Raw genomic sequence first — 12,108 nt, 5'->3', positions numbered from 1 at the left:
CCACCACACGCAGGAACGCAGTTATGCCTGGGACATTAGAGTGCCCATTTCCGATTTAGCTGCCGAGGGGAAAAGTGCAAACTCTTGGGCTCCATGATGGGGGTGGGAGGGTGGAGAGGGTATTTGAGACGCCAGGCTCAGTGAGGGAGGTACAAATGGAAATGTACCTGCCCAGAGAGCTGTCTCACAAATACTTGTTATTTTTAATACGTGGATTGAGCCAGGGCCACGGGCGGAATTGAGCGCATCTTATAAAACCCAGATGGGAGGGTGTGGTCAGGGGAGCCCACGGGCCCTGTGCCACTGGGGACCCAGCTTGATGTCGCCTCTCTCTGTTCCTCTCCTCCCCACAGTCGAACAAAGTGCCCGTGGTGCAGCACCCTCACCATGTCCACCCTCTCACACCTCTTATCACGTACAGCAATGAACACTTCACCCCAGGAAACCCGCCTCCACACTTACCAGCTGACGTAGACCCCAAAACAGGTAGGCCGTGGGTGTGGTGCCCAGAGGGCGTGCGTGCTGGTCCCGGGCCACCAGAGGACCCGCTGCGGGGAGGGGGCTGGCTGGGGCTGTGGGCAGGGGCCCCTGTTCCTCTCCTGGGTATTGAAAAGGAAATCCTTGGGGGAGGCCAGGGCCTGTGGAGGGACCAGTTTTCTCACTCTTCCGGAAGTCCCTTGGTCGCACTGACAATCTCCTCAGGCCCCTGGCACCCGTGGTAGGGGGCTGTCCTGGGAACCTGACTGTGAGTTACTCTGTTTTTCAGAAGTAGCTTACAGCTCCCAGAGCCTCAAACAGACTTGGAGGTGGTAATAGTTTTGGAGACGTCCCATGGGCTCCTTCTGAGCCCCTTGAGAGGACAAGAGCCCTAACGCCGTGGCTCCCCAAAGCCTTGGTTCTCCTGGTGGCAGAAGGACTACAGTCGCTTGGCATGACTTTTTGATGCAGCCTCAAGAAACTGCATGGCTGGGCTTCGCCTTCTCTGTGCCGATTTATAACACCCTGGGTCTTCTCAAGCCCATTTTACAGATGTGAAAACCGAACCCCAGGGTTTCTTCATTGCAGCATCCAATAACCAGTAGGGTCTCAGGCAGAAGCCTCATCTTATTTTTTTATCCTTGTTCCCTACTTCCCATCCCTACTTTCTCCGAAGAGGAGAGAGGGAACCTAGGAGATATAAAGCAGGCAGCTAGCCACTGCTCATGGTGGCGGGGTGGGGTGGGGGTGGGGATGGGGGTGGGGTGGTAGTCTTGGGAGGACAGCTGAGGTCAGGGTGTTTCTTGCTGACTGGGGTTTCTCTTCCCAGCTAGTTAATTAGCAGGATGGACTTAAAATGGCTGTTTGTGTCACTTTGTCAGAGGGAATTGTTTGGAGTTGGGCAGAGGTGGACCGCCTGTTCAGGCGGCCTTCGCTGCCCCTGAAAGCAGCCACACATTAGCTGGTTTTCACCGGCCTCTGAGCCCCTTTGTGCTGCTTGGATGGAGCCGGGCTTGCCCAGCTGGAGGAGCCTGCCAGCCGGCCCCAGGCTCCAGGAGCGCATGGCAGCGGCAACATCTCATTTAAATAATGGTAGTACAGGGAATAGCTTTTAAATGGTTATCGTAAAACATATGATTAACGTCTGCGGACTGTTGACTTTCCCTCTGCGAACATGCTTTCAAGTGCGTGCACGGCTTGGTGTAGGGTCCAAGCCCAGCTAATCTGTTTGGTTTTTGTAATAGAGAGAAAGCGATGTCTGCATGAAAATGTCACCCAGGGAGACTTAATTTACAGATTAAAAGCTTCCTGAATGAATTAGAAAAAGAAAAGAAAAGAAATAGTTTTCACCCAGGAACACGCAGTACTCATTACCCTCAGTACCACGTGAATTTCATGGGAGGGTCCTTTGGCTCCGCCCTGTGGCGGAGACCAGCTCCTCAGTGTCAGAATCGCTCCCAGCAACCGCGAAATCATTACTGGATGTCACCGTAGAATGCGTAGAATGCAGAAATGCTCCTCTGGCCCGCACCTGCACAATTCAGCCCTCCGGCCTGTGAGGGCCCGTAGCCCCCGTGACTCAGCACTACCTGGTCCACAGGTGGGGTTCACTCACACCGGTGACTGTCCTTTGGAGCTGTGTTTTTGAACTGCCCGTCTGCCAGAAATTTCGTGCAGGTCCGTGAAAGAGTCAACCACTCTGATGTGCGAAGATTATAGAGTCTGTAATCATTGGGTCTATAATCTTCACCCAGCATCAAGGTGGTTAACTCCTTTGCTGAACTGCATGGAATTTTTAGTGGACCGGAGATTAAAAAACAGCACTTTTTAGAGAATTCCTGCCTAAAATGGAGCGTACCAGGTTTCCCAACATCTCGCTATGGGTTTGGTTCAGATTGTTCCTTGAATGAGATGCTGTGGCGCCTTGGTGAGCTGCCCCAACAGCTCGTGTTTTAGGCTGGGGTGGAGACATTCTGGAGGAGGTAACTTTTAAAAAAGAAGTCAAAAGCCATGACTCAAAAAGTGTGTCAGAAACCAAAGTAACTCTCATGCAGCTAAGTCATTAGAATTAAGGGGAGTATAGGGATAAGTCATGCAGGCAAAAGGAATTAATATGACCTAATCACCCACTAGATGTCACGGCCTTTAGTTTTATTTAAATTTTTTTAAATTACACCAGTCACAGGAGACAGAAGTAGCCAAAATGGCATTTCTGAGTCTCTCTGCGTTTACCTAGTGCAGGGGTCCCCAAACTTTTTACACAGGGGCCCAGTTCACTGTCCCTCAGACCGCTGGAGGGCCGGACCATAAAAAAAAAACTTTGAACAAATCCCTATGCACACTGCACATATCTTATTTTAAAGTAAAAAAGCAAAACGGGAACAAAATACAATATTTAAAATAAAGAACAAGTAAATTTAAATCAACAAACTGACCAATATTTCAATGGGAACTATGGGTCTGCTTTTGGCTAATGAGATGGTCAATGTCCGGTTCCATATTTGTCACTGCTAGCCGTAACAAGTGATATGACGCACTTCCGGAGCCGTGATGCGTGCGTCCCGTGTCACTGGAAGTAGTACTGTACGTGAGCGACACCGCGCTTTGCGCATCCTGTGCTCCTCTCACTGACCACCAATGAAAGAGGTGCCCCTTCCTGAAGTGCAGCGGGGGCCGGATAAATGACCTCAGGGGGCCACATGCGGCCCACAGGCTGTAGTTTGGGGACCCCTGATCTAGTGTATAGATCCATCTAGAACAGCAGTTCTCAACCTGTGGGTCGTGACCCCGGCGGGGATTTCTGATGGCTTTAGGCGACCCTTATGTTTTAGTCGTTCAACCCCCGCCGGGGTCGCGACCCACAGGTTGAGAACTGCTGATCTAGAATGAGATAAGCCAACTTTTCAAACGGAGATAGAGGAAAAAGGAGAGAAAATTTACCAACAGCTCTTAACGTTTATAATCAGGAAAAGAACTGCATGCTAGGATTCTAGACAGTGGAGATATCTCCCTTCCTCCTTTTCCTGTTCCCATCTCTTGATAGTTTCTTTTTCCTTCTGTCCCTCCTTTGTACTTAAAATGCTGCTTCTTCCCCCAGGAATCCCACGGCCTCCGCACCCTCCAGATATATCTCCGTATTATCCACTATCACCTGGCACCGTAGGACAGATCCCCCATCCGCTAGGATGGTTAGTACCACAGTAAGGAGTTCCATTTTTTAATTTCCTTTTTGTTTCTTACACGGGCATGCTTATTTTTTCTTCGGTGCATGCATGTGTGTGTATGTTGTAGAAGACGGGGTTGGTGAGGGAGGGAGGGCAAGGTGGGGGGCCGGGGAGGCCTGGGGAAGGTGCTTGCTGAGGGGCTCTGTGGGAGAGAGGCAGGCCAATAGCCATTTGATGGATTACACAGGAAAAAGGGTATTGGAACTTAGCATTCTGAACCCATGGCCCCGAAGACTTAAGGTTCGTCTCTATGAGGTGCCCCTAAAGTACTTTGGGAATCACAGAAATTACTGAGGGCTTCTACCCCGTGGAGCTGATCATGGCTGTTCTGCTGGTGGCAGCCCAAACTGGAGTCCTGTCATTGGATTGAGGCAACAGCAGAATGGCAACAGACACAAACTAGTTTTGAACTCCAGGGGTGAGGGGGGGGGTCATATTCTAACACCCTCTCAACCCCCAAGCCCATCGGGGCCATGACTCTCAAGGTTGACACCAACAGTGGAAAGTTTTGTCTCTTGAGAAGCTCCCTGTTATTTAACCAGCATCTCTCTGAGATTCTGCATGTTACATGCTTCCCCTAATGATGAGGGTTGGGGGTAGGGCAGCTGGAATCTCACTCCAGCACGTGGGGCTTCCCTGATGTTTGGCCCCAGCTCCCGGCAGTGCCTGCTTGGATCATCAAACCGCCTTCGACAGTTTGTCCTTCTGTCACCCTGTCATGCTTTGACAGTACCACCCATTAACCTCCCTCAGACAACTTTAAAAAGTGTTTTAAAATCAGAGTAGAAAGGCCTTTAAAGCATGAGCATAGTGTGTGTGTGTGTGTGTGTGTGTGTGCGCGCGTGCATGTAATAATGTGTGTTTTGTGATTGCATGTCTTTGTGTATGTATAAATATTTCTGCACATCTGTGTGATATGTATGGGTCTCTACTGTTTAAAAAACACAGAGCAATTTGTTGACTCTTATCAAGAATAAATCCTGGTAAAACGCTCAAGGTTGGGTCTTGGGAAGACAGCCTTTCTAAAGAAGATAGGATTTTGGAGTGGTTTCCAGCGACCCACCCCCACCCCATTCTACCATTATCTCACAAGTTGATCAGATTCTACACTGTTTATTAAAAAACAACAACAACAACAAAAAAAAAACACCCCAGCTTGTATTAGATAGTAACTATACTAGATACCAACCATGAGTGTAGTGTCTGTTTATTATTTTCTCCTTAATTTGGGGGGAGGAAGGCAGACATTGGACCGTGAATGCGAGCTTGTATCCCATTTCTTCTTCAGTAGATGGGGCCATTTCTTGAATAGTTCTCAGTCATCACTTGCCCTGTTCAGCTGATGGGGAGATATTTGAAGGCTAGATAAAAAGGGATAGCCAACTCAGACAATCCTCTTGTCAGAAAAAGTTGTGTGTCTTTCATGAGGATGCTATTTTGCATGTTGCTGTATTTTTTAATTATTGTAATGAGGTGTGATTGTCTATTGGTTACCCACAATTCTTCTTGGGGACTCTCCCCCCGGTAACTCTTGTCAACACTTGTTAATTTGACAAAAGGCTACAAATTAAGCTCTGTTAATTTAATGTTTTCTCACCGAGATCTAAATACCGAAAGAGGCCCAAAGCGCAACTGAAGTCCTTTGATTCACTGTACTTTATTTTGGTATAAATTTACATTCATTATTGTTTTCCTTTGGATGTGTAGCCCTCAATTAATGTGATGGCTCCATTAAAGCAAGCGAGACTTCGCCTTTAATTATTATAACAAAACACCTAGTTTCAGCTTGGGGAGAGGGTCTCTATTGACATAAGCAGAGGTTATAAAATTTAATTAGCCATTCCTATCAGATTTATGGCATTCAAATTGTTCTGTGTTTCTTCCCTTTGATCCTTCCTGTACAATCCCCAAGATTTTTGTTCTGATCAAATGAGAATAAAGCTTACTGTGCAGAGAGAACTTCTCCTTTTTCTTCTTTTTCTTCTCCCCACCCCCACCCTTGGTGGCACTCTCTCACTTTGCACCCCCCTTCTTTGCAGGCAAGGTCAGCCAGTGTACCCAATCACGACGGGAGGATTCCGCCACCCCTACCCCACTGCTCTGACCGTCAACGCTTCTATGTCCAGGTGAGTTCCCAGAGCCCCAGCCTTCGACCAAGGCCTTGGGTGACTTCTCACAGTTTTCTAGATTCCTGGCCAGGCCGTCCCAGCACTGCTGCCCACTTGAGGTTCTAATGGTGTAAGACCCATCTAGCATTAGGCTTTCCTCCTAGGAAGGACTGAGCAGTTATTCCGAACTTCCCAAGTACATTGTGCAATTTCGAGGTCAAGTTTTATAAGAGTTTAGGAAGGCAGGGAGAAGTGGTGAGAACATGTAGATCTTTCTCTGAAGTATTGTTTCTCTGTTGCCCTATGCCGGGTAAGGAAGGAAAGGGTGGAGGTAATTTTTATTAAGAAGAGTTTGAGGAAAGGTTATTGGTCTTTTCAAAATTCAGACTCCAGCATCAATAAGAAAGGACACCCCTCTTTAAAGTAGCACTGGCCAATGGAAATATAAGGTGAGTCACACAGGGGATTTTAAGTTTTCTAAAAAATGCAGGTGAGCCTGACCAGGTGGTGGCGCAGTGGATAAAGCATTGGACTGGGATGCGGAAGACCCAGGTTCGAGACCCCGAGGTTGCCAGCTTGAGCACGGGCTCATCTGGTTTGAGCAAAAGCTCACCAGCTTGAGCCCAAGGTTGCTGGCTCGAGCAAGGGCTTACTTGGTCTGCTGAAGGCCCATGGTCAAGGCACATATGAGAAAGCAATCAATGAACAACTAAGGTGTTGCAACGTGCAGCGAAAAACTAATGATTGATGCTTCTCATCTCTCCGTTCCTGTCTGTCTGTCCCTGTCTATCCCTCTCTCTGACTCTTTCTCTCTGTCTCTGTAAAAAAAAAAAAAAGTAGGTGAAATTATTTTTAAGGATATATTTTACTCAATCCAGCATAGTCAAATATTAGCATATTCTGACAGTTATCCCTATGAAGCAACTGTGAGTGAGGTTTTACATTGTTTTTTTGTTTGTTTTTTGTACTCAGTTGTGATGTGAATTTTCTATCTACAGCACATCTCAGTTTGAACTGGCCATGTGTCAACTACTTACTCTGTAGCCAGATGTGACTGGTGGCTACCACATTGGCCCGTGCAGCTTGAAATCCTTGAAAGTTAAAAATAACCGTGTGTGTGTGTGTGTGTGTGTGTGTGTGTGTGTGTGTGTAAACATTCATGTGTCTTTAAGCATATAAGTACTCATACAGCATGTACACACATACCACGTGTGTGTACCAAGACCTTTCTAATCCCGTGCTCACCCCTTTCTTCCCTCTAATTAATTCTGGCTAATTTTTCAGTGACTGCTAGTTTATTTACAAACTGGTTGGCAGCAGTCTGTTTAAGTAGTCAGTAATTGCTCCTAATGATAGTTTTATTTTCTGTTCATCTGATTTTCAGTCAAGTTAATTAAATCGGTGGAGGTTTAGACTTTCCTGATGGACTGCAACAACTAATCCATTTTGATGATGGCACATAATTCAATTAGCATACATTACACGGCAAAGATGCCTACCCCAACCACTTCCCCCATCTCTGCAGCCTGCCTGGGAACCCGAGACCAGAGGCAGGCCTGGAAAGACAGGCCACGATGCCTCTTTTCCTCCTTAAGAAAAACAGTGATTTGGGTGGGGGAAAGTAAGAATCACACTCATTAAGAAAAACCAACTGTAGCCTATCTGACAGCTGTGATTATGCCGTGGACACCTGGCAGTTTTCTCGGCCTACCTCCCAGGTGTGATAAATCATGTCAGTTTCCAAATCCACACCAACATCGTGGGTGAGGTGTGAGGATTCTTGTGTGTTCCAACTCCAGCCAGAAGAGGAAGAGTGTAGCCATTAAATAATGCCATCACAACCTCGTGCAGCCTGGGAACGAATGGGGAAGCTCCCAGGAGGAAAGCCCGCGTCTGCGCAGCTTAGAGTCCCAGCTTAGAGTCCGCCGCCCCGCCCGGCCTCCCTGCAGCCGGCGTTTATACCACACACCTGATTGCTTTCCCTGTTTGTTTATTCGGTGCATTTCAGGGGTTAAAAGCGGTGAAGTAATCGTAGGATAGGGATTGGGGTTAAGCTTATTGATTGAATTATCATTAGGAGGTTAGTGGCTGATTTATTGGTGGGCAGAGGGGGTGGAGGAAAGGAAGGGGAAGGGTGAGAGGAAAGGTTAGGGGCTCCGGGTGCAGGGGGTGTGGGGGGGGAGGCTGCGATTCCCCAGGTAGGCCGTATGAAAGGTAGCTAGTTAAAAAAAGCGTATACAGCAAATTAAATACATTATTGTGGTAATGGGGCGACAGAAGTATAGGTCTATTATACTCATGGCAGTTATAGGAAATGTAGGCAGCTTGCCCTGTTCCAGAACACCCTTTGATATTCATTCTATTCAGCAGCGGGGCCAGGACTTCTCAGAATTAAGTGATGGGTCATTATACTTTAAACACCATGGAGAAGCCTAGATTGGCAATTAAACAGCTCTTGCTGACACTCACTTGTGCCACCCTGTGACCCCCTTTAGATTGAGATGTTGGAGCTCCGGGCCCTCAGCCCGCTAAATTGGCGCAAGGCCCTTCTCCTGACGAGAGCGGGCTCTGAAATCTGCCGACTTCAAAGGGAGAGAGATCATGTATAAACCATAATGTGGGTGCACCGTGGCTCACAAAAAATAAGGCAGGAAGAGATGAAATGTTACAAGTGCAAGGGGGAAAATGAGAGAATAATGACAAACCTAATGCAACTCAAAGCCGGATTGTTGCACAGGAAAATGCATCCTACTGCTTGTGCATAAAATCAAGGCCGGCAGATGACACCCAGTTAACAGAAACGTGTCAACAGTGAAGTAAAGTGAGAGTGAGTAAGAGAGAAGCCCCTGAGACAGCCAGAAACAAAAATTAGTTGTCCTTAACAAGTTAAGATGCTGGCTTGGAGCCATAAAAGCAGACGGGGGTATATAATGAGCTGCTTAGAATTTTTAGAGTATTTATTGCATTGCATGAAACAGTTGTCTGCGGAAAGGAATTTCTTAAGGAAGGTATGCATAGAACGCTTCACACCCATACACACACAGAGACTCTTTCTCTGCTGTACGTTTTTCAGATAGACGAGGATGTGTACAGGTATGCAAACTTGGAAGTAGTTGTTCTTCATGGCTATGTTGGCATTTTTTTTTTTTTTCAGTCCAAAATGTGCTCAAGCCGTGCTGTCTCCCTAGGATGTTGGGTACACTACACACATGTGGTTTATCTTGCGTTTTGTCTCTCTCTCTCTCTTATCTGTATATACATTCTCATTCAGCAGGAACAGAACATACATATTTGAGTAACGTCAAGCCTTTAAAATTCGCAGTAAAAGCTGCCCCTGCACTCACCCCTTGCCCCAAAGGGCTTCCAAGAGCACGTCTTCCTAACCGAGTATGTGGGAGCCCAGCAGCCTCCCCATGGGTGGCTTTCCACTTTTTCCAGGCGAAGGGGGTGGAGATTGTTTGATTTCTTTCTTTCTCTCTCTTATTCTCATAATCTTCATATTCTTTGTCTTTCTCAGTAGATGCTTCTTTTCTTCTTTTTTGAACTCTAAAAGGACTCATATTTTTATTAAACCATGGCCTTCATACCCAGCTTGGACACTGGCTTGCATTAATAGAGGCAGAGGCAGAGGCAGAGGCAGAGGCAGGAGAGGGCCACATCAGGAAGGAATTTCCGAGTCAAGTGTCCACTGTCATTCTAGGCCCCTGTCAAAGACCCGTGTGTTACTCAATGGTGTTTTCTCTGTTGATGGATGCAGATTCAGTCAGTACTTTAATTTTTCATCATTTTCCACCTTTACGTTTGTTACATTAGTTTGGTTAAATGGAAACAGTTTTCATCTCCAATCCACCTATGGAAAGAACCCTGTAAACAAATACAAGATCCTTTGGAATGAACTGTCATGATAACCCTTCAGTAGCACCTCCCACCAGAATGGGCTTCCTGAAGAGAAGTTAGTCCCTCCCTAGGTGCTGCGTGGCACTGAACTGGGCTCCCTCTGCTCACTTGCATAACCTTGGAAGGTTGGAGCTTAGAGGCTGCCATTCTGTTTCTTTTTGGTGTTCTACCCTTTTTGCCCTTTGCCCTGCTTTTCTCCACAGTAGCATAGAGCAGGTCCTCAAATAACATCTTTCCTTTAAATGCCACAGGAACCTCACTCTCATTTACAACAGTTAGCCCGTGGTCAAATTGGTTTAGTTATCTGTTATTTTGCTTCAAGCCTCAGAAACGGCCAGTGACTTTGAGGATGGACCACAGGTTCCTGTAGGAGGGCTGGGTCTCCTGAGCCAGTACAAATCATAGTGACTCCAAGCAGATCAGAACGCGAGAGAGCTGTTTGTCTGATCTGGCTGTCAGTTTACAGATGGGCCAAGTATATTTTGAAATGAGCCCTTTGTGTCCTGGTTAGTTTGCATGGTTGGGAAATGCAAAGTCAGGGAGTAAACAGGGTTTCAAAGGGCTTTCCTAAAAATAAATAGTTCCAGAGGAGACAACACAGACTTTGTTATCTTTACTTACTCTTTTGATAATAATCGTCTAGAAGGTTAATGCATAGGCGCTATATTAAATAAAAGTAATTTCGGGATCTTAGACTTTCAGAGCAGGAAAGGGTATACCAATTAGAATTCAAAGCGCGTGTGTAAAATAGTGCGTCTTGTTTTTGCATTTTTCCATAAGGAGATTCAAACTTATTAAAAATGTCCGTGACTTAAGATGAGAACTAAATGGGAAACATTTGGAGTTTCTCCCTCTGTCTGCCTCACTGTCTCCCGTTCCTGTCAAAACAATGGGGGACAGCAGCAAAAGAAAAAATAAAAATTGTGCTGCACTCCCATCAACAGAATGAGGCCTAATGAGGCCTGTGCGGTGTTGTCAAAAATGTGTGTATACTTCAACCGCATTAATATTTTATTTGGCTGTCAATACACAACAAAAGATGTCACCTTTCATTCTGGCGCTGATGAGGACTTAGGAAATTGTCTTCTTAGATGCCACTAATAATACCTCAAAAAGCGAGTGGACGTGGGATTTGCAGCAGGTCATCCAAGCCTACTTTTCCCAAGTACATCAGTTAAATTTGTCTTTTGCTAAAGATGTTAAAAATCATAATGTCTTGTGTCAGTAACAATAATGAAGGGGAAGATTGGCTTTAATGACATTATGAGTATCATTATGTTTAATTTATCGCTAATTAACGCTGACAGGTTTCATATGGCTCGGGTTGCTTTCATGTGAGTGTTACGTGCTGTGTTTTTCTGTTTTTAGTTGTGTGTACACGTCCCTCCATTCATTCATTTTGATTCTGACGATTTACACAGCTTTCTGTCTTCTAGGTTCCCTCCCCATATGGTCCCGCCTCATCATACCCTCCACACGACGGGCATCCCCCACCCGGCCATAGTCACGCCAACGGTCAAACAGGAATCCTCCCAGAGTGATGTCGGCTCGCTCCACAGCTCGTAAGTGTTGCTGTTCTGGTTGCTTTCTCCCTCGCCATGGCGCCTAGCCTGTGGTTGCCGGGCTGGCGGGGTCCTGGGTGGGGGCTCTGCCCAAGGATAGAGAGGACTCTCTGTGGTGTGTGTGTGTGTGTGTGTGATGTACACACACAGCTGGACTCAGGTGAAAACAGCTGCAGGTGCTTTCCCTCAGTGGTAGCCTGGGAAAATCGTGTGTTTGTGAAACTTGAGGAAGCGATTACAAAATCCCTCTGTTCTCACCCCAGCCCCTCCCCAGGCTGTTCTCGTTCCATTTTCCAGGGTGGAGGAGAGCCAGAGTGGAAGTGCACTTTTCATTCAGAACTGCTGGGTGTGGGTGTTGAGAAGCGGGCCCAGGGGCTCTGTGCCCAGGGGGGAGAGGGGGCGTTGGACCTCACGATAGTTTATGAGGTTATGTCTGTCCACTTTGTCTACATCCAGAAAGCATCAGGACTCCAAAAAGGAAGAAGAAAAGAAAAAGCCCCACATAAAGAAACCCCTGAACGCGTTCATGTTGTATATGAAGGAAATGAGGGCGAAGGTCGTGGCCGAGTGCACGTTGAAGGAGAGCGCGGCCATCAACCAGATCCTGGGGCGAAGGGTAGGCAGCCCCTCCCTGGGAGAAGAGGCGGGGCGTGACCAGGGCGCAGCGCACGAGGGTGGGGTGATAGAACGTCCCCATCCTCACTCGTGTGGAGAGGCCTTCTCCTTCGGCCACACGGGAGCTCCTTCAGTGGTCTTCCTGGAGTCAGGACCACCCACTCCATATTGGAATGGCCACAGCTGTAATCCTCCCCTGCCCCCAGAGACAGGGCAAGTGATGGA

At 47.1% G+C, this 12,108-nt stretch overlaps 1 protein-coding gene across 31 annotated transcripts in view; it reads left to right on the top strand.

The window, feature by feature from the left end:
* TCF7L2 (transcription factor 7 like 2) overlaps positions 1–12,108 on the top strand; it is a 200,515-nt gene that overhangs the window by 173,021 nt on the left and 15,386 nt on the right. For 15 of the 31 annotated variants that reach the window (XM_066355855.1, XM_066355852.1, XM_066355845.1 and 12 more), the window contains 5 exons: positions 354–486; positions 3,575–3,677; positions 5,741–5,827; positions 11,128–11,268; positions 11,725–11,884. In XM_066355855.1, coding sequence (XP_066211952.1) covers positions 354–486; positions 3,575–3,677; positions 5,741–5,827; positions 11,128–11,268; positions 11,725–11,884 — 624 coding nt within the window. The remainder of the gene's footprint in view (positions 1–353; positions 487–3,574; positions 3,678–5,740; positions 5,828–11,127; positions 11,269–11,724; positions 11,885–12,108) is intronic. The other 16 variants (XM_066355856.1, XM_066355857.1, XM_066355853.1 and 13 more) reach the window with 3 other exon arrangements.

This window comes from Saccopteryx leptura, chromosome 13, assembly GCF_036850995.1.
Source record: "Saccopteryx leptura isolate mSacLep1 chromosome 13, mSacLep1_pri_phased_curated, whole genome shotgun sequence".
Taxonomy (NCBI): domain Eukaryota; kingdom Metazoa; phylum Chordata; class Mammalia; order Chiroptera; family Emballonuridae; genus Saccopteryx; species Saccopteryx leptura.
This window is presented reverse-complemented; position numbering and strand designations above follow the sequence as displayed.